This window comes from Amborella trichopoda, chromosome 6 (genome assembly GCF_054954075.1).
Source record: "Amborella trichopoda isolate Santa Cruz 75 chromosome 6, AtrichopodaSantaCruz75HAP2 v2.0, whole genome shotgun sequence".
NCBI classification, from domain to species: domain Eukaryota; kingdom Viridiplantae; phylum Streptophyta; class Magnoliopsida; order Amborellales; family Amborellaceae; genus Amborella; species Amborella trichopoda.
This window is the reverse complement of record NC_142341.1, coordinates 15,690,148-15,712,869: the sequence shown is the minus strand read 5'-3', so window position 1 is coordinate 15,712,869 and position 22,722 is coordinate 15,690,148. Positions and strand designations below refer to the sequence as shown.

At 35.2% G+C, this 22,722-nt stretch overlaps 1 protein-coding gene, 1 long non-coding RNA gene, 1 other non-coding gene and 1 pseudogene across 4 annotated transcripts; 3 read left to right on the top strand and 1 right to left on the bottom strand.

Annotated features, from left to right (window-relative positions):
- The first annotated feature begins 1,943 nt into the window (after nucleotides 1-1,943).
- On the top strand, nucleotides 1,944-10,790 carry LOC18438259 (chloroplast envelope quinone oxidoreductase homolog). 2 transcript variants are annotated; one of them, XM_006848446.4, is made up of 4 exons: nucleotides 1,944-2,150; nucleotides 4,418-4,559; nucleotides 8,831-8,922; nucleotides 9,891-10,790. In XM_006848446.4, exons 1-4 carry the CDS (start codon nucleotides 2,085-2,087, stop codon nucleotides 10,587-10,589), a joined length of 999 nt encoding a protein of 332 aa, XP_006848509.1. In that variant the 5' UTR covers nucleotides 1,944-2,084; the 3' UTR covers nucleotides 10,590-10,790. The 2 variants fall into 2 exon arrangements, with proteins under 2 accessions (XP_006848509.1, XP_020525500.1); XM_020669841.2 differs by having other exon boundaries at nucleotides 4,320-4,559.
- A 1,521-nt stretch (nucleotides 10,791-12,311) lies between these two features.
- LOC148781627 (uncharacterized) lies at nucleotides 12,312-14,756 on the top strand. Its single transcript, XR_016058081.1, has 4 exons — nucleotides 12,312-12,488; nucleotides 13,347-13,580; nucleotides 13,714-13,833; nucleotides 14,025-14,756. It is a non-coding gene; the product is annotated as an uncharacterized LOC148781627 (long non-coding RNA).
- A 93-nt stretch (nucleotides 14,757-14,849) lies between these two features.
- LOC18438258 (chloroplast envelope quinone oxidoreductase homolog) overlaps nucleotides 14,850-22,722 on the top strand; it is a 30,949-nt pseudogene continuing 23,076 nt past the window's right edge.
- On the bottom strand, nucleotides 17,493-17,596 carry LOC148781626 (U6 spliceosomal RNA). The gene has a single exon (XR_016058723.1). It is a non-coding gene; the product is annotated as a U6 spliceosomal RNA (small nuclear RNA).

The following is a 22,722-nucleotide window of genomic DNA, read 5'->3' as shown; positions in this document are numbered from 1 at the left end:
TGAGATAATAATAATAATAATATAATCACCATCATTATTTTAACCTTTTCCAAAATAATTGAGATCAGTTAATAACAATATAATATATTATTATTATAACATAATATTACACGATAATATAATGATATGCTAGTTCTCATTTTCTCGACATATAAGCAGACGAATTACCATGCATGTAGGACAATATATGACAGACACCGGTCATGTTTTGGACATGTACATCCCGGAACTCGTGCAAAAGAATGTTCACAGCTATCTTAAAAAAGATGAGAACAATTGTTTTATGTCCGTTGGACTGCATTTCTACAATTTGTGGTCCACATATATCAAGCATTCATTTTACAGATGGATGCAAATAGGTGGTCCATCTAAAAACAAGTGTACCGAATGATCTAAATATATTTTTAATATAATTATTATTTCTAGTTTTAAATTATTGTTATTGTTTATATTCATGATCTCCATGTTAAAGACTATATATACTCTAAAAAATAAGATCAAACTATATATAAAAAGTATATTTTCGACATAGTTTTGAAGTATACCTTACTCCAATAAAAAAATATCTGCATACCCTGAAATCATGACGTTCCAGGTGAAGGAATTAGTATGATTCATGGCATCAAAGAGCTATCTCGCCTTCTCCAAGGTCCCACACTTGCAGTACATGTCAACCATGGCTGTCTTCACAAGGCAATTAGGCTTCACCCCACATCGATCAATGAACCCAATGATCCATTCAGCAAGCTCGGGGTGACCAAGCTTCGAGCACGCAGATTCCACAGTGACCAAAGTGGTCTCATCAAATAGAACCTCTCTCTTCATAACCATATCCCGAAAGAGCTCTATTGCTTCATGGACAAACACTTTTTGCGCATAACCAGAGAGCATTCTATTCCATGAAACTACTGTACAATTTGGCATCTTATCAAAGAAGCGGTCTCGAGCCAAGCTCAATTGACCTCATTTTGCAGAGGCTCAAAAGCATGGCTGTCCATGAAACCATTGTGCGTTCAAGCATGGAATCGAACAACTTTTGGGTAATTTTGAGGCCTTGGACTGAAAGCATGGCTGTCAATAAGAGCATGTCTTTTTATATTTGTTAGTACTGAAAAAACAATTAAAAATAAGTAATATCAATCAAGGTTAGGAGATATATTTTTGAATTGATATATGAAAACAAAAAGAGAAATGATCCTATAAGACCTTCTTCCACTCGTGTGAGTAAGATCTCAAAAGACCACCATTAAATTTGACACGAATCTATAAAAAAATCAAATCCTACACTCATATGATAACTTTCTATCTGTGTCAACTTTAATAGTGATCCTTTAAAGTCCTACACATCGATGGAAGGTGATCTTATAGGATCATTACTCGATCAAAAAATAAGGTGCATGTTTGAACCTTATATAAAAACCTCAGCTTTTCTTTTTTGGGTGCCGTTTGTATAGAACCTAGGCTCTAAACAATCAAATTAGATCCTACCTCTAAATAGTATCGAAAAATGCAGTTTTAATATTAGAAATCTATGTGATAGCCTTCAATATCTTTATTCATAAGGTTTAAAGCTTCAAAAATAGTATACATCAACATATCTATGAAAACTTAAAAATCTTGAAAATTGACGGTCCAAAAATGCTTTACAAAATACACTATTTCTCAAACTTGAAATTTTTTTTTTTTCTCATGCCCATGCATCTTGATGTCGAGATGATCCATTTGAGGATATTTGAGCATCAAAACAACATCTTATGGTGAAAGTTTTGAGGTAGGCCCAAATTTAATTGTTTAGAGCCTCGGCACTATATAAACTTTCCCTTTTTTTTTTTTTGGTGTGTTTATATATTTATTTTTCGTGGTGGAGTTTGGTGCGCACGTGAAATGAGGCATGGTTGCCCATTTATCAGCACGCTGCAACTCTCTTTCCCTCTTCTCTTTCTGATGTCCAGATTCAATGGATTATATCCCTCTCTCTCTCTAACACCGACAAGTGAGTGAAACCTGTATAGTAATAGCACTACTCTCAAACATTAAAAGCGTTTTCTTCTGCTATACTCTTCTTTTTTCTCGCTTCATTAGCCATGGCCGCCAATCTTATGAAGGCCCTTTGCTACGACCGCTATGGTGGAGGTGCTGAGGGCTTGAAGGTCTCTTTCTTTCTCTTATGATTTTTTTCTGTATTAAACCCTGAACCCTTTTGTCATTTGACCTAATTCTCCTCCTCCTTTTAATTGGGTTTCTTATTGATTATTCAATTTTGTGTTTTACATGGTGGATCCTCAGATGTTATCTGCTTCACTTTCCCCTGTTTCACTTTTACTTTTTCTAGTGGATTATCATTTCCTCATCTATTTTGTTATTGTTTCGATTGCCTTCTTTTTTATTGTTTAATCCTACTTGTAGTGGACCTGATCTGAGTTGATGGGTTGTATACTATATGTTAATCCTCATTGGGAATTTAATGAACGGTTGAATTTTTTGAAAAATAAGAAAACAATGACAGAAACGGCCCATATTTGAGAGTGATGCACAACCCAATTTGCATCTTAATAAATTCTTTTCTGACTAAGTAGGGGTTTGATGAACTCTGAACTTTGTGCGCGTGGAGGTCTCATCCAGACGTACGGATAAATTGGATACACCTGAAAAATGTCAGTAAAACGTGCATGCAATTCTCAGTTGTTTGAATCATTTCTTCTCCTTCAGTCTGCGTTTGTTCTCGTTCAATCTGGGCTCTCCAGCCTATACTGTGCTATAGGCTGGGGGACTTGTGGACGCATCTTCCATTACATCAGTTTGGTCGATTGGGGCTTGGGGCTTGGGGCTTGGGACTTGGCAGTCGAGTAACTCAGGCAAGAGTTCTACCATGGTCCACAAAGGGCTTGGGGAAAAGATCAAGAAAAATGGAGAATCTAAAATAAGAAAAATGCAATTAAATGAAAAAACTTAACTGCATTTTTTCCCCCAATGACAGAACTTTTGGGGCAATTCTCTCAATTTCTAGGCTTCCCACAAATTGACATATAGATCTTGTAATTCAACTAGAACCAAATCTCAACAGATTTGGATAAAAAATGCGAAAGAAATCAAAGCATTGGCAGATTTGTAGGATTTAACTGAAAAATTGCATCCCCCTCACCCCCCCAACCCAAAAAAAAAACAAAAGAAACCTAGATTTTTTGGGCAAAATCTCGCCATTTCTAGGATTTGATCAAACAAATTACTGTGGGGATTTTGTATGAGGGTTGAATCATATTCAACTATAACCAAATTTCAATGAATTTGGATAAAAATGAGGATGAAATCTAAGCATTGGTGTATTGAAATAGGGTTTAACAACAAAACTGATCTTTCACAAAGAAATGAGGGAGGAAAAGATAAAATCTCAATGGATTGATCAAAACTGGTCAAAGTTCGATTGATTTTGAGCAACAATAAGGCTTAATATAGGCCAAACAATAAATTTTTTAGATCAATTATTGATTAAAACAGCTAAAAGTTACAGCAAAAAGCTTTAAAAGTAGCTCAGCAAAACAGGTTAATCACCTGGCAGATGCATGCAGCTAAACTCGGCTTGGCGCCTGCCAAGGCCGAATAACGGCCAAGACTGAGTTGACTAGATCATGCTGGTTAATTGTCATTTATGCACGTGGAATTGGTATTTCTGAAATATCTTTTACATGAGGTGTAATGTGTGAGGTGTTACGTGTTTCCAAGAATTTACTGCAAATTATCGGTGATTTCAAAGCCACCGGTCATTGTTTTCTTTCTAGAAAGCTGCTACTGCTTCCTATGCATATTGCTAACAGCCAAAGAGTATATGTGAGCTGCCCTTTTAATGGTGGTTGTTTTTATCACAAAATGCCTCTTATTTAGTCCTAATGTAATCCATTTGTCTTTTGCAAGCAGGCAGTTTTGATCTGTCTCAGTCTGTTACATACAAGCAATTTATTCTTCTGTCTATTGGCTAGTTTGTCTTACTGTCCAGCCTCACTTTCCAGTAATTGACAGATATCATTGTCAAGGTGTGAGATTGTCAATCTTACTGCTTCTTCACTGAAGTCACTGTCCAACAACTAGAATTCGTAAACAAATACAAAGAAACCAAGATGATTAATTAGAATGGAAGCTCGAACAGATACCAGCTCCTGGAGTTTTATAGTCCACTAAAATATTCATAGTGGTTTTTCGCATTTCAATATCCTTCATAACCTTGCAGACGAATGAAGACTCTGATTATATTATTAATGATGTAAAGGCTTCAGGAATAACTTTCTGGTGATTTATGTGCCAAAATATTTATTGTTATTCTACAGGAATTGAAGTGGATAACATTTTGATTTGCTGCCAATGTCACTACTAAAAAGATCTTCAGATCCCAAGTTACTGTACTTCACCTTTTTTGCCTTTGCAGCATGTAGAGATTCCAATCCCCACTCCAAAGAAGGATGAGGTCTTACTCAAATTGGAGTCAGCAAGTGTCAATCCAGTTGATTGGAAAATTCAGAAAGGCATGTTGCGGCCATTTATGCCTGGCAAGTTCCCATTTGTACCAGGTGAGGGATCAAAACTTTCATGGTTTTATTTGCTAGATGTCTGATTTCTTACCTTGATTTTTAAGTTTGATACAGCATTTGATGAGAAATAGGGTTTGCAATTTGATTTTACTCTTTATCCAAATTTATGTTACATTATCATGGCATAAGGCTTGGATGTGAGACATATGTTATTCTAAAAAGGTAGAATGGATAAGAGTGATGTGTTGTTGGAAATTCAATATTTTAAACAGATTACTACGATCTTGCTCCTCTAAACATTTTGAGTGTTGAGGAAGAGAAAACATACCAAAGTACTTCAAATTAATCTCGATGTACGGGTACAGAAAGTTCACAGTGACATGAAAATAACACATTTGAGATCCTCTTCCCATAGAACGAAATCCTCCAAACTCTTAAATTGGCATCAGCCTTAAAGTGGATCACAATGACTGATTATCCTCCAAACTCTTAAATTAGCATCGGCCTTAGAATGGATCACAAGGACTGATCTTTTTGAATCAATGTGTTGTAGATTATAAATTTGAAACATAATTATAGGTTTTACATGATTCTAAATTTTCAGTTGCAAGAAAAAATCCAATTATTTTACCTCAAATGTTAATAAAAAATCTGAGTCTTAAGATCATTTTATTACAAAACTAAAAAAATAAAAGATATTTCTGAATCTGCCAGACTAGAATTTGCAACTACCATATGTGAGTTCCTTTAATCCCATCAAACAAGTTATCCAATTTCTTGAATCCTGCTGGAGTGATGTACACGAAATGGGATGCTCCTTTAAGATCCAACTAAAAACAACTGTGAACCTCTTTTTCTCAGGTTACAGAAAATTAACCTTAAAGAAGCTCATTGTAGGCTATATTATCAGTGAGAAAAGATAGAGGAATTGAGTAAAAATATCACACACTACGGTGCTTCTGACACCTACCTGCAGGCCTACTAAAAAAGAAATTACAAGATAACATTTGTGCCCCTATGATAGAAATCTGTATCGCCCTTTAGGACCATCCAATGCAAGGTTGTGGCCAAGAGGTGTGCTACTATAATGTGGCTTGCTTTGACAGCCTTTCTTCCACCCATTTTCCCCCAATTCATGAAGGGCTTAAGTCTATTTAGGCATATCTCCCATGTATTACTATGTGCAGAGTCAAGCATCTTTAGGTTTCTCTATATTGTGTTTATTGTAACGGTATTCGGGATGCTAATTGTGCAGGCGTATTTATGTGTCATATTGTTGTACCTATTATGTGTGTGTGGGGGCATAATTTCATACTCCCGCAGAAACCTATTTAGGGAGATTTGTTTGACTCAAATTTTTGTATATGGACTGCCTTGAACCCATTGAACAAAAGGGAAGGGGGGGGAAGGGGGGGAAGGAAACCACTAGAAAATGGTTTTCTTTAGGAGATATAAACGTTTTCTAAATGTCAACCATCCATTATAGATCTAGGCCCTTCAGAACTCAAATTGTTCTAAATTGTTCATTTGGTGATAGGATGAGGATATACAATGAATTTGGGGTCGAACAAATCCCCTTAAGGTCTCAACCGAAAACCATTTTCTCTATTCTTAAATGTGCAGCCTATATTCACTGCATTTTCTCACTCCTCAAATTAAACCTCTGTTTAAGGTTGCTGACACATAATAGGGGCACTTTGGGCATTATTTAGAATAATTTTTGAGTTACCTGTTTGAAATGCAAATTAAAAAATGTTGTGTCATTAATTGGGATGTTTTGACCCCGTTAATGATTTTATAGGACCCGATGAAATCCTATAGCTTATATTTAAAAGGGGTATGAACTATCAAAGTTACTTTAGCTTTCCATGATTATAAGGCGAGTAAAGGTACTTTTGCCATTAGGGAGAGCATTTTTTATATTCTCACTTAAGAGCAAAAGGTGTTTTTGTCATCTCAAGTAGGACATTTTTGAAATTTTCACTCAAAGACAAGGGCATCTACATGAATAAATTGCTTGGAGTATCACTCCATAATTACCCATGTCTTTTAGTGAAATATCAACAATGCCCTTTTAATAACTAAAAATTTACCTTACTCATTTTGTAACCATGGCACAAAGACAAAGGCAACTAAAGTAATTTTGACGATTTGCATATATGATTTCATGGGGTGTGGGAATTTTGGCATAGTTTCTTTGAATCTAGTTAAGCTCAGCATATGAAATTTGTAATCACTAAAATGGCATCTAACAAGGAGTATTCGCTTAGGGATATCCATAATGCCTTAGACGTAATATTTGTGGACACAACAAAAATACACCTTGTACATGATTAAGTTTGCTTATAGAATCCCCATAGTAGTTGTATAAACCCATTTAAAAGATTTATGTGTGAAAGTAGAGTGCATACTGCTAAAGTTTCCTACATGGTTCAATGGGGGTTGAGGAGTGCTCGATGGGTCTCACCACAATACAATTCAGCACTCTGTATCATCCCATAAACAAATGGGGCCCTATGAGTTGATGATGACTAACCCCAGTGAGAAAGTAACTTATGCTATGCATTTGGTTTGCTGCAGGTGGGAATGAAAATGAAGATGGGTTGTTAGGGAGTGCAGAGTTTGTCAATTATAAAACAAACTCCTCAACCTCGTGTCCACATTTACCATGCTAAACCATTTTCTGAACTAATCAAATTTTCCATCATCCAACCTCTTGGTGAACACATTTTCCACCTGCCCACTACAAGGGTTGGAATTAAGACCCACCTCACCTTCCAACACCTTTACTAACAATTTGGTGGCACTCTTCTGGATCTTATCATGTATATCTACAATATGACCAGCTTATATTCAGACATAATATATAGTTCATAGCCTCATATTATCCCATAAAGCTTTCATGATTTTCAACCATTCACCAAATTTGTGAACTAAATCAACCAATTCATGACAGAACAAGTTGCAGTTGCAATCCAATAACCTTAGTGGATGATAAAGCTACTACTTTTGGTTTATTGCTGCTCCACGAAACACCTGCAGCCCAATGAAATGCAACGACCTGATGCAAACATCCTATTATCCGAATGTTGGCAAGGTTCCCATGCAGTGCCTTGCCCTCACATCCTGAAATTTATTACCCTACCTTTAATATCCCACTCTCCACATTCTCACATCAAATCTTGTGAAATTTCCATGTATGCGCTTTGTGGCTTATGTGCAAACTGAAAGTCTACTCTCACTGCAGAAGAAATGAAAGGCTGCTTAAGCATCAGGTGGTTAAGATGGGGTACTTTTTTCTTGTTGTTTGCAAGCATATGACATTGATGTCGTTATAGTTGAATGACTCAGAGAGTAATTAACTACTCACAAATGTTCAACTTCCCCAAAGAAAATCCTTGATAAGAAATTTTTTTAATTTTATAATTGGACTCCCATGAGCTTATGTGCCGATCTTTCAGTTTTATATGTTGCCCATCTGCCCATATCCTGTCTTTGTAGAAACTGACATCTCTTATGTGGGTAGGGGTTTTAGCCAGAGATCTGTGTCTAGTTCCAACTTAAATATTCACATGGACTCTTTTCCTGTGATGATAATTCTGCAGAAATCACTTTCTTTGTTGTTTCTGCAACTTCTCCACTAATATCCAAATACTGAACTGTGGCATGCGCCCCATGAAGTTAGTCATAGTTCTGATATATGATCTTCATATATTGATTGACATGAATACCCCTATACAGCTTGATAAATTAACTTGTCTATTAGATTAAAACATAAAAAGTCAAGGATATATCAAATAAAAAGTTAAGCCTCCAGACATGCACACATAGACGCCCTCACTTCTCACTCTAGTTTTGTTAGGATGCATGTAGTGCAAAGCACGTGCCATGGACTGTAAACGATGTGGTGCTGCATTCTGATTTTCATATAACAATAAGTAGCCTGCATCGTTTTTATCTTTCTTGGGTATTTTAGTTGTATGTTCGATACTAACAAGATGTTCATCTGTGTCATCCTCATATATATACCTCTGCACTGGTTGCACATTCCAGCATCCGAGTAGAATTAATTCTCTGTCTAGAGCTTGAAATTAGAACTGCACTTCTCTAGGCTGGCAGTTGAATGTAGTCGTTGCCCTCCAGATTTTTTTTTTTTTTTTTCTTTCCATTTTCTCAAGATTATTACAGCTTCTTAGATATATTTCCTTCATCTAGACTATTTCATAATTTGACATATATTTGAATCTCAAAGAATAGTTGTATTAAATGTTTGAGGCAATTACCTGATGCCTCCTTTTTACACGCAACAGTGACAGATGTTGCTGGTGAGGTTGTTGAAGTTGGTCCAGGAGTCCAGAATTTCAAAGCAGGCGACAAAGTAGTGAGCATGCTGAGCTTCAGGGTGAGTGAACTGACCTCCACTGCAAGGCCATGCTTTAGTAGTAATACTATGTTAGCCTTAATCCATTATGAAGCAATTACTTAGGAAACTATCACCGTATACATCCCCTAGTGTGATGTGTAATATGTATGCATAGCATCCACAACCAGTTCTCAAGACCAACCATGAGGATAAACCATAGTTCCGATGTTTGATAGTCACCCAAAACTACAGTTCATTTCCACTTCCAACTGGAGAACAGATGTTGGATGCCCTGTATGCATGTATTATGCCCTACGCAAGATGTATGTATTGTGCTTTCCTTTCTTTCAAACATATTTGATTGCTGCCTTTGCTGATTATTCTATTATTCTGAACATATTTGGTTATCCTAAAGAAAGTCGGTTTAAAATATAGCATTGAGATTATGACAATGCAATCTTAGTATAGCATTCTTGTGTTATTTTTTGTTGTTGAAAATAAATCTGTTGTAACTGTCTTTTATTGCCGCATGCGTTTTTCAGTGATATTTGCAGGTTTTTTTACCATAATCCATTGGACCATGGAAAACCCTTAATCAATTGGATCACCAATGCCAATTATACAAAGAAAGTACAGTAATCATAAGTGCAATCAGCATCTAACCAATGGGTGGACAGTGTAAAAGAGAGTGGGACTCACCACTCGGATCATATCATGCTCTGGTGGGTCCTACTCACTGTCCATAACCATCATCCTTTGATTGGACATTGCTGACATTTATGACCAAAAATTTTCTATGATCAAGTAGGTCAAAGCATTATAAATTAAAGGATGAACCCACTCTCGTCATACTTTCCATTACTTACTGGATGGGGTGACTTAATTGACCGTTGTTTTCGCATAAGCCCATTGGATAATAGCAGAGATAAAATTTGATCATAGATATTTTCTCATTGCATTGTTCATCAAATCTGATTCCCAATTTGTGTGGGATTACTGAGAGGCAGAATGGAGGCGGGCTTGCTGAATATGCAGTAGCGAATAAAACCTTGACAGTGAAGAGGCCTCCAGAGGTGTCAGCCTCTGAAAGCTCGACCCTGCCCATAGCTGGCCTCACAGCACTACAAGCAATTACTGAGGGTGCTGGTCTTAAGCTCGAAAAGAGCAGCACCGATAAACAGACAAATGTGTTGATAACCGCTGCCTCAGGAGGGGTTGGGCACTTCGCTGTTCAATTAGCAAAGCTCGGCAATATTCACGTGACCGCCACATGTGGGGCCCGCAACATAGAGCTTGTTAAGAGCTTGGGGGCTGATGAGGTGATTGATTATAAGACCCCTGAAGGTGCTGCCCTCAAAAGCCCATCAGGCCGAAAATATGATGCCGTTATTCACTGTGCTACTAGTATTCCATGGTCTACTTTTGAGCCAAACTTGAGTGAGAATGGGAAGGTGATCGATATGACACCTGGTCCGAGGGCTTTCTTGACATCTTTTACGAAGAAACTGACGTTTTCCAAGAAGATGCTGGTGCCTTTGTTTGTGGCGTCCAAGAGTGGGAACTTGGAGTATATGTTGGGCTTAGTGAGAGATGGGAAGATAAAGGTTGTGATCGACTCTAAGTTTCCATTAGCCAAGGCGGAGGAGGCATGGGCGAAGATCATGGATGGGCATGCTACTGGGAAAATCATTGTGACTTCGGAGTAGAGAGGGCATATTGGAAGGTACTGCTATGTAGGATGGTTTCTCGTGTATTGAGGGTGTGTTATGGCTTGTATGTTTTAGCTTATCCTGTGTCATAGTTGTTCGAGTTATATGCTTTGAGACCTGGTACTGTACATGCATCCTGTGGATAGACCTGGTACTGTACATGCATCCTGTGGATATGAAATTATTAAGTTTGTATTATAACTAGTTGGATTACGTGCAACGCACGAAGAAATGAAATGACCGATAACAAATAATATCGTAGAAATGAAATAAGCAATGACATAAATAATATCGTAATATGCAATGGAGTGTATATGTAGATATGCAATAAGCATTAATGTAAATGATTCACTGGCTATGTAACATAACAATATATTGTTATGCGATAAACGATCACCTAAATAATCAATAGAAGAATAATAGAATATTCTACGAAGAGAAAATAAGCAACAACTATAAATCCTAAAAATTGCAAAGAAACCTCGCTCTAGAATCAAAACCCAATTTATTCCAGGCCCAGTTTCTCGCTAAGTCCTGTAGGAAATAAGGTGATAAGGTGGGGGAAACAGGACTGGAATACGTAATGAGTAAAATGATCAAATTAACAATTAATGAAGATGGTTTTTGCTGTCTACAGCCCAGGATGCTATGCACTTTCTTAAGATAGTGGTTTGCCCTCTGTAAAATAACAGCGTGCAAAAGGTTACCCGGGTAAATCAGTTCCCAGGATATCTGTAATAATGGTAAGCTTACTCGGGTAAATCAGTTCTCAGGATATCTGTAATAATGGTTTAATTTTACACGATGAATAAGTATTTAGAATTTTAGAGAGAGTGTGGGGATGATTTTGATTTTAGAGAGAACAATATTAATTGTTGAGAGATAAAATCAAGTTAGTAAAAAAAAAAAAGGGAAAAATACAAAAAAACACCTTAAAATAGACAACTTAACTCCACCCCAATCTCTTCTCTCACTTTTTTTTCCCTACAATATTTCCTTTCCTTGCAAATAACCCCCCAACTCAAAAGTACAATGAAATAAGCTTAAACTACCTTTGTTTGTTTTCACAAGGCCTTCTCTCTCCTATTTTCACATGCGTTCCGGCAGTAAAAACACGCGCTCCGGCATTTTGAATGCGCGCTCCAACAATGCAAGGCTGAGCCTCAGCGCTTTGGCATTATGAGAACTCGCTCCGAAAGCGGAATTCCGCTCCGGCAATGAAGTCTCTAGAGCCACAATGCTTCGGCAATGGAGGACTGCGCTCCGGCAATATAAACAAGCACTCCGGCATTCTGAATGTGCACTCCGGCAATGCAGGTTTGAGCCACAACGCTCCGGCATTATGAGAACGCACTCCGGCAGTGTAAAGACGCATTCCGACAGTACGCTACTTGGGACCCGTGAATTGATTTGGTTTGTATAGAAAGGGCATTTCCATCAAAAAATAACAACTTTTTACCTTGAGGGTTTTTACGAGGAAAAGTTGTTTTGGTGAAAAAAATGAGAGAAAAGATTGCGGTGGGGGTAAGTTGCATAAATAGTCCATTTTAAAGTGTTTTTTGTAATTAAAAAAATAAAAAAAATAAAAAAGCCCACACACTAAAAAGTGGTTATTGTAACTGTTTACAATGCCATGTGACTGGTAGGTTCCAACCGTTACAGTACGACTGGTAGGTTCCAACCGTTACAATCCAATAATTAACCACTGGAATCACCAAAGGGGTACCATGCACGGTTGCACACGCATCCCTTGATGCAGTGGCATAGTTGTTGGATCAATCGGCAATCATCCAATGCAGGCCTACGGATGTGGGTCGCGTCTTGTAAAAATGGGGTGAGCCAGACCCGAACTCTTGCACAGGTTAAAGGTGACAGTGCGAGCATACGAAGTGGAAAGTATGTCATCTAACGCTTTTGCGTGCGAGCATGTGCATGTCGCAAGCTTCATGTGCTCTGCATAGTATTTTAGTATTTTTTATTTTGTTTCTATTAGTGCCCATATTCTTTCTTTTGTTTCGTGAACTTAAGGCCTGATAGTGTTTCTATGTTTATACCACGCTTTTCACACTCCACTATGCAATGTGGAACCAAAACCCACTCTTTTTCTTTCTCAATTAATTTAAAACTTAAGAAAACTACACAAGTAGGTACATTATTTTGAAATGTGCTATAGTATTTTTACTACACTAAAATATTAACATTTCTTCTACTATTTGAAAATAATATGAAAAACAATTGGCAACCGTATAATATTTGCATACTATGGAGATATCTTTCGATTTGGACCTTTACTTGAAATACATACTACAAAGTCCATCAAGTTTTGTGGTAGCTTATAGCTTTGAACTACGTAAGTTATTCAACCGACCAGTAGTATAACTCACAAATATTATACATTTTAAATATTTTTAACTAAATAAAGCCTCACCTCAAATCCTTATTTGGAAAGCACTTTCGGTGGCTCTAAAATCAATTTTCAACACCGATAATAAATTTTGAAAATAAAAAAATATACAGATCTTGTGGATCTTTGAACACTTATTTGTAGGGCGAAATGGACGGTCTAAATAATTTGTTAGAATATACACTATTTTTTGGAGTTTGGATCTTAATTTTTTTCACAACTATAATGTTCAAGTTGAGATGATCGATACAAAGGTTTTCCAATGCTTGAACTACAATTTTTGATGAGTTATTAGGTGATGCATTACTTATTATGATAGAACCAATGTCATCAAATTCGCTTTTCTTTAGCCAAAGAGGCCGAAGCCTTCGGATTTTGGGCATAAACCAAAAAGAAGCGAAGCCGGGTGCTGTTGCTTGGGTCAGATTCAAGCCACTTTGGGCTACTTCGGGTGTGCTTCGGATATGATTCAGGTCTTCTTCGAGTCTTCTTCGCCCAATGAAGGTTACTTGCTGGTGTGCTATCTGGGGTTACCACTATTCTACAACACAATTACTGTCAGAGCTTGGTTAGAAAGGTGATTGGTAAGATAGCTACATGGCAATGCCTATGCTTATCTTATGCATTAAGTCAATTCTAAGCATTTCTGCTATTTTCTTGATATTGTTGTTTATGCTGCCAAGGAAAACTTGTAATACGATAGATAGGCTTTCGCAGAATTTTCTATGGATAGGAGTTGCAAAAAATAGGGGCATCCATCTTGTTAAATGGAGTACAGCATACCTTCTTTAGGAGGAGGGTGGGCTAAGGATAAAGTTGGTGACTTCAATATTGTAGGTATAATTAAGCTTATCCAGAGGTTTTAGTAAATTCATCTTCTTTAGTTACTTGTTTTTTAAAGCACATATATTTCAGATGTTCCATTTGGGAGTCTGTAACTAAGAGGGGTTGTTCTCATGCATGGAAGGGCATTCATTTTAGATTATCTCAACTCGGGGACAATGTTCTGGTGCATTTGTAATGGGCAGGTGGTGGAATTCTTGATGGACCCATGACTGTCAGTACAGTCGATTTGAGATTCTCTGGATGATAATCGTAAGAAGTTCCAAAGCAATAATCTCATGCTTGTTCACTAGATTGGCTATAAATTTTGTGGAGGCAAGCAAAAGCGGCTAGTCCAATTTCTTGAACATCAAGAGACAACTATGAGTAAACTGGTTTTCTTGTTCTAACCCTGAAACTTCGCTTTTCATATAGCAAAGAGGCCATCAATCACAAACCGAATCCTTTCGCCTTCATGAAGAATGCCACGAAATCAAGGATCCAAATTCCTTTAGAAAGCCAACTAGGCAACTACTACGCAAGAAGCTTGTAATAGATTTGCAAAAAGAGAGTGCAACAGCTTGACGGTAACTTGTTGGTTTGTAAAAGATCGATGGAATTTGCTAGTTTTCGACGAAGAATGAAATCAAAGAATCCGTTGAGCCCATCTTTTGAGCCTATAGAAGATCGATCCTTGAAAAACCGGAGTATATCGACTGTAGTGATTTTCTTAGGTCTTAAGATTTCTGCTCTGAGACCATGTTAAGAGTATGAGACAGAAAATGAGTACACAAGAATTTACGTGGTTCGGCCGATTGGGCCTACATCCACGAAAGGAGAATTAATCTATATTATTATGACCTTTCTATGGCTCCCTTGTACAGATATATAGAATTGTACATGATAACATTCTATATTGAAGCGTCCACAATAGGAAACAGTGATCAGCCTGATTAAGGGAAATTAATGCGATATAAGAAAGCTGGCTGATATGCAGATATCACTGGGATACACCAGGTTGTTTGAACACCATGGCCGCCAAGCTTATGAAGGCCCTTCGCTACGGCCGCTATGGTGGAGGCGTTGAGGGCTTGAAGGTCTCTATCTCTCTCTTTTTTCTTTTTCTTTTTTTCTTTTTTTTTTCTTTTTTTTTTTTTTTTTTTTCTTGAATCAACCCCTAAATATTTTATTGTTTTTACCTGATTTTTCTCCTTTTAGTTGGGTTTGTTTCTTGAACATTCAATTTTGTGTTTTACATTATATGGGGATCCTCATATGTTCACTGCCTCCTTTGGTGTTTCACTTTAGGGGGTAGTTTGGATACTTGGCAATGCATTTTCATAAATGTTTTTGTGGAGATGGCACATTTCTGACGTGGATCAAACTATTCGGACTAAAAGGTATTTAGGTATTTTTGTTAGCCCAAAATTGACTTCCAGCTAGAACTATTGGGACTAAAAGGTATTTTTATTAGCCCAAAAGTGATTTCCAGCTAGATTTTCCTGTTACGGAGGTGCCGACTTTCACAAAACACAATTAATTCCACCAAAATATCCTCATAAATTAAAGACAAACTATCAATATCTTAAAATTTTAGAGACAGATGAACTACTTAAAACTTTTTAAAGAGAAACTAACTTTAAATTTTTATACGGAGAAACTATTTCAAATAAAGTTTAAGAGAAATAAAATATATTAAAGTTTTATAGAGAAAATCTATATCAAATTTTAGAGAGAGAAAGCTTAAAAAAGTTTTAAAGAGAGAAATTAAAAAGTTTTAAAGAAAGAAACTATCTCAAAATCTTTAGAAAAAGAAACTATCTCAAATTTTAAGTCTTGCATAGAGAAAGTACTTAAAAAATTTTAGAAAGAAAAACTATCTCAAATTTTAAGTTTTAGTGAGAGAAATTATCTCAAAATTTATAGAGAGAAACTATCTCATATTTTAAGTTTTTCTAAGAGAAAGTATCTAAAAATTCTTCGTGAAAGAAACTATATTAACACTTTTAGATAAAGAAACTATCTCAAATTTTAAATTTTATAGAGAGAAAGTGCCCGAAAATTTAAATAGAGAAAGAGACTATCTCAAATTTTAAATTTTAGAGAAAGAAAGTACCAAAAAACATGTGAATAGAAAAACTATCTCAAAAATTTTAAATAGAAACTACCTCAAAAATTTTAGAGAAATAAACTATCTGAAAACTTTTAGAGACAAACGATCTCAAATTGTAAGTTTTAGAGAGAGAAAGAACCTAAAAAAATTTAGGGAGAGAAGCTATCTCAAAAAATTTAGACAAAAACTATATCAAATTTTAAGTTTTAGAGAGATAAAGTATACTAAAATTTTAGAAAGAGAAGATATATCAAATTTTGGATAGAGAAACTATCAAAGTTTAAGATTTTGAGAGAGCAAGGGCCTAAAAAATTTTAGAAAAAAAATATCGCAAAAATTTTAGAGATAGAAAGTATCTCAAGTTTTAAGTTTTAGAGCGATAGTACTTGAAAATTTTCAGAGAAAGAAACTCTCTAAATTTTTAGAGAGAAATTATCTCAAATTTTACTTTTTAGATCAAGAAAGTTTTTTAAAATTTTAGAGAGATAAATTATATCAAATTTTAGAGAGATAAACTACTTAAAAAATTTTAGAGAAAGAAACTATCTCAGAAATTTTAGAGAGAAACTATCTTATATTTTAAGTTTGAAAAAAGTTTATATAAGGTTGCAACCTCTTAAAATGTAGAATTAAAGATGCACTTAAAAAATCCATCGAAAAAGCTTGTTTCAACGTTGAAAAATCCTCTAATTGATCATCTCAACATCGAAATGTATGAATATAGAAAAAAAAAAGTTTTCGAGTCCCAAAAATAGTGCATATTGCAATATATTATCTAGACCATCCATCTTCAAAATATTCATATGTTTATAGATCTTCTTGATTTCAACCATTTTTGGAGTTTAAAATTTTATAATTAGAGATGAAAATAGATTTTAAGATAATCTCAAGAATTTTTTATGCCAAAATTACATGTTATGATAAAATTTGGAGGTGCGCCTTAATTGGATTGTCTAAGGTTGCAACCTTATAGAAACCATACCCTTTAAGTTTTGATAGAAAAGTTTCTTCAAATTTTAAAGAGAGAAAGTATTGGAAACTTCTAGTGAGGGAAATTATCTCAAAATTTTTAGAGAGAGAAATTACTTCAAATGTTAAGTTTTAGAGAGAAAAAGTATGTTAAAATTTTAGAAATAGAAACCTTATCAAATTTTCGTGAGAGAAACTACTTGAAATTTGTAGAAAGATAAATTATTTCAAAATTTTTAAAGAGAGAAACTACCTCAAATTTAATGAAAAATGACATTATAATTAATAATACAATCAAACGCTAACAAAAAAAACAAAAGAACCTAAAAAAACAAGATCATAAAAATATTATGCATGAATATACCATCCAGTCAACAAAAATCTATTTTATATGAAATACTTTCTCAAAAGATACATTTCAAAAGATATAGATTTTTCCACGTAATTTTTTTTCCATGGATCCAAACGGCCTATTAGTTTTTCTAGTATATTATCATTTTTTTCATTCGATTGCCTTCTTTTTAGTGTTTATCTTTTAATATAAAGATTTTAAAAAAAAAATTTCATTGTGCCTTTCGGCTTTTGAACAATTAAAAATTAGGACCATTTTTTTATTTGTGTGTGTCATCCTTGCGCAGGGGCCATGCCAATCTTCTTTTTAGTATTTAATCTCACTTGTAATGGGTGTATGCTACATATTAATGCTCATTAGGAATGGCACGAACTATTGTATTTTTTTAGAAAATAGTAAATGAATGACAGACATAAATTTCACCCTCAATACTTTTAGTATCATACACATAACTCATTTATTTTTATCCTTGATCAAAAAGTTAATACTTTAAAAACTGAACTACCATTCCCCTCCCTTACCCTACTTATTAAAACTCTCTCTCTCTTTCTCTCTCTCTCTCACACATTGAGAAAATGTTGTTCGGACCGGTCCCAAAGCTTTTAGAATTCCAGAAGTTAGTCCAATACACTTTTGTATCGGGCCGCTTGTTTTTTTGCTTTGGTTCGGTACAAAAGTGTGTCGAATCGGTCACGAGGCTTCTAAATTTCTAGAAGCCAGTTCGGGACACTTTTGTGCTAGACTATATTTTTTCAACCCGAGAGAAAAAGAGAGAGGGAGACTTATATTGGGCAAAGAGATAGAGAATAATATTGCATAGAGAGAGAGAATTGATATTGGGTGGAGAGAGAGTAAGAGAGAGAAACTGAAATTAGGTGGAGAGTGACTGATATTGGGTGAGTAGAGAGAGATTGATATCCAGTAGGTAGAGAGAGAGAGAGTTTTAATCACGAAGGGAAGGATAGTTTAGTTTTTAAAACGGTAATTTCTTAACTAGGGGGTAAAAGCTAAAACAAATAGTAACTGGGTTATGGGTGTGATACTAAAATATTGGGATGTATATAAAATGTATTTTAGAGGTATCCATAATTTTTTTTATAATATGATATTATATAATATTACAATATTATTACAATATATTAATTATTAAATTATTACTACTCTCGGGTTTGAGGAGCTTTTTTTTGGGCGGACCTCAACGCATTATATAACTATGACTTAATTCCATCTGTATTTTTACAAAAAACGATTAAAATGTGGAAATCGATCTCCACGCTAGATCTCTTAGAGATCCATTTCCAGGGCACCTAACGAGCCCTTACGTAATGTGATTGTTAGCTAGGTTTGAAAACTCGACTCTGGCTTGGAGTGGCCCGTGCCCAAGCCGACCAACTCACGCCAGTCCTAGTGGAGTCTCCAGATTTCTACCGTAGTCCACACAGAGCTTAGAGCTTGGGGAAAAAGATTGAGAAAAAAGGAGCATCCCAAAATAAGAAAAATGCAATTACATGAAAAAACATAATCAAGAGTACAAATTAATTTAGATAAAAAATGGGGGAGAAATCTAAGCATTGGTAGATTGGGGTAGGGTTTAACACGAAAAAACGGATGCTCGAAAAGTTGACTCGGACTAACCACTCGGCCCATGTTCCAGCCGAGTACTCGCCTGAGTATTGTAGTAGCTGAAAACTAATAAAAAATTAAAAAATACAAAAAAACTCCCAAAAAAATGGGAAAAATATATTCAAAAGTAAAATTTAAACAAAATACAATTAATTGTGGTTAAAAAAGTAGCAAAACAATAGATTTTAAAAAAAAGAGTTTGTGACTCGGGGCACATCCAAAATTTTTCAAAAAAACTGTAAAAATGTAAAAATAAGTATTCATGGCCAAAATACATTCTATTTTTTGCTAAAATAATAAAAATAAATAAATAAAGATGTTACACACACACACATATATATATATATATATATATATATATATATATATATATATATATATATATATATATATATATATATGGGGAATTTTTATAAAAAATTTTAAAAAAATTTAAGATCCCTGAGTTGGACCTCCAACTTGGGACAACTCAAGCTCAACAAGGGCCCGAGCCCGAGTAACTCAGCCTAGTCGAAATGACTCATCCGACTTTTCAAACACTGGAAAGACCTACATTTTTTTTGCCCAAATAACTGACAACTTTTGGAGCAAATCACTTTGATCCCACACCCAAAAAGAAAAGAAAGAGAAATAAACAACTACAACCACCAACAACAAAAACAAAAAGTAAAAAATGAAGATGGTCAAATCTCTCCATTTCTAGGCTTTGATCTAACAAATTAGTTTCAGTATTTTCTAGAGGGTTAAACCTCTTAGGTATTTGTGGCCATTAAAGATCTTTTGTGAGATTGTTATCAATATTTTGAAGTAGTGAAAACAAAAAATTCCAATATGGTCCAGTACGATTGAGATTGCAAAATGATTAATAAGCTAGGTCAGTCGAGTTACAAAATAATAAATACATAGGCATAGAGCACAACTGATGATGATTAGAAAGAGTATCCCTTGATGTGATCTAAGTTTTTCAAAGGTAAAGAGCTAGGGTCTGTGTGACTCTTATGTGCGATGGTAAGCCTATAGTGATAAGGGCTAAAACCTCATCTTGAACCATCACATAACATGTACATATTATAACTATATCGAGAAAGTAAATCACCATTGAGGGTGATGTTGGGCTCACCCAATTAGAGCCTTCTCATACGAATGTAGATGCCCATAACGGAATGCGAATATACAGGACACAAAAATTTGTTAAAGTCGATCTGTGTATATGAGTGGGAAAATATTCAAAAAAACAAATAATTTATTGACACCAAGATTTTACATAATTCACATTTTCAGGCTATATCTACGGGAGAAAAAAACAAATCCACTATTAACTCAATGGTTAGAATAGTCTTCAAAAAACCAACCTTCATGGAATCACTAATTTCTTTTGGAGATTTTCTCTCTCTAGGTTTTTCCTCTTTAAGGTTTTTCTCTCTTTCAGAGACTTCTTTCCTTTTTAGTAGACTTCTTTCTTTTTAGAGACTTTCTCTCTCTAAAAGAAAATATTACATCTTTCTCTCATTTTTCTTCTTTTCTCTCTCTCAACAGACAAAAGGTTTAAGAAGATGATCATTGGCTCTATTTCATGTTCTTCTTTTATCTACGAAAAATGATAACTCTCTTTCTTCTTCTCTCTTTCAAATAATGATAACTTTCAATCTCTTCTTCTCTATCAGAAAAAGATAACTCCCTCTCTCTCTCTCTCTCTCTCTCTCTCTCTTCTGCTTCTTCTTTACAAAAGAATGCTTCCTGTACACCAAGAAGAATCCACCCAAAAGAGTTACATGTCCAAAAATAGCCCAACAGCAATGCACGCCCGAAAATTGCCCCAAAGAGGTGACATTGGTTAAAACCTCAAGAGCAAACACAACCCCTCACGTGGCACCTTTTTATATTGTATTCCTTCTCTCTCTAAGTTAAATAAGAGTGAAATCTTTGATCACCTTATTTAACTTTATCTCAGCTCATGTTGAGACCACATGTGAATATCTTTTATGAAGAAGTCAATATTTTTACCTTATCTCATCTCATGTGGGGACCACATGAAGATGTCTCTTATTAAGATCTCATGTGAGTTTATCTCTATCCAACAAGTTCATTGAACAAGTCATATAATATTGTCAATATCATATATCCCTATATTTTGGGATATATCCATTGGTGTCCTTCCCTCATTGGATGGGTGATACGTGTACATGTGCGAGAGTTGCCCCCCATATACATCATATTGTCTCCTATGATCAATGTTCTGGATCTATTATCCATAAAGATGGCTAACCCCTAGAAACCCTAATTCTAGAGAAAAATTATAAATAGCCTCTATGGGGGGTCTCATTCTCTACACCATTGAGTTCTCTCTCACAAGTTGGCATGCCACCCTCACTCTATCTCTCTTTGATATCTCTCAGCCTCTCTAAGCCTCCCCTACTAAGAAAAATAATTTGTGAAAGAGAAAATAGGGAGCACGCCCTAACCATAGCATAAGGATAGGCATGCCCCATACAAAGCATTGAGTTCTTCTAGTTTTGTGCATTATTCCACTATTGTTGTTTGATTTGATTAAGGGTAGCCTAGGGTTTCCCATATTTTGAAAATTTGAAATAAACCATTGATCACATGCACCATTGGGGGAGGAGACCCAGAGTGGAGAGTGTAAAGTCCAGTTAAGGTAGTCTTCTGGCAATTTACTTTATGCTTAGCATTCTTGTATTTTTTGTTCAAAAAGTCTTATGTATTTTTGTATAATGAATAAAAAGAGTTTTTATTAGTGGCAACAAGTAAGAATATCATTTTGTTATTTATTTTGACTTTATTTTATTGTAGTTGGACCTTTGTAAGTATTCTAACCAGTAAAAAGTAAAAAATTAAAAGCTACCCGTACTGTGCTAATTCACCCTATCCAACTTTCAGAATCATATTCAACTAGATCCAAATTTCAACCTATTTAGATAAAAATGAGGGTGAAATCTAAGCATTGTCTAATTGGAGTAGGATTTAACAAATAAACAAAACAATGATCTTCTCACAAAAAATGAGGGAGAAAAAAGTAAAATGTCAATGGATCGATCAAACCTATCAAAGATGGATTGCATTCAACACCAGTAAGGCTTAATATAGCCCAAACGATTTTTTTTATCAAATTATTGATCAAAAGCACTAAAAATTTAAAACATAAAGATGTAAAAGTAGCTCAATAGATTAACCACCTGGCAGCAATGTACAACTAAACTCAGCTTGGCACCTGCCGAGGTCGAGAAACTCAGTCGAGACTAAGTCGACTTGGTCACAGTGGTTAATAGTCAATCATGCGTATCGAACAGCTATTTCTTAAATATCTTATCCTTGAAAGTCTAGTGTGTTTCCAAGAATTTACTATAAATTATTGGTGATTTCAAAGCCCCTAGTCAATGTTTTCTTTTTGGGATTGTATACAATGAGACCATTTACTTTTGATACATGAAGATCACAATTCTGATATAAAATTTGATGGTTTACGTGTTACGAAGTTCGAAAATAAAAAAATTTAAAGTTTGAGCTTGGTCAATAGAATAAATGTAGCCACCCAATTTCACATCCGATGGTTAACATTAATTGTGACCATCTTGTACCAAAAGTAAATAATCTCATTATATATATATATATATATATTTAGAAAGTTAGTACTGCTTCTGCTAACCGGCAAAGAATACACATGAGCTTCCCTTTTAATGGTCGTCATTTTTTACATCAAAGATTGCCATTTATTTAGCCCTAATGTTATCTATTGTCTTTTGCAAGCAAGCAGCTTTTGATATGCCTAAATGTGTTACACAATTGTTAAAAAAAGGTGGAGGCGGCTGGGAACCCTACCATCTAGGCA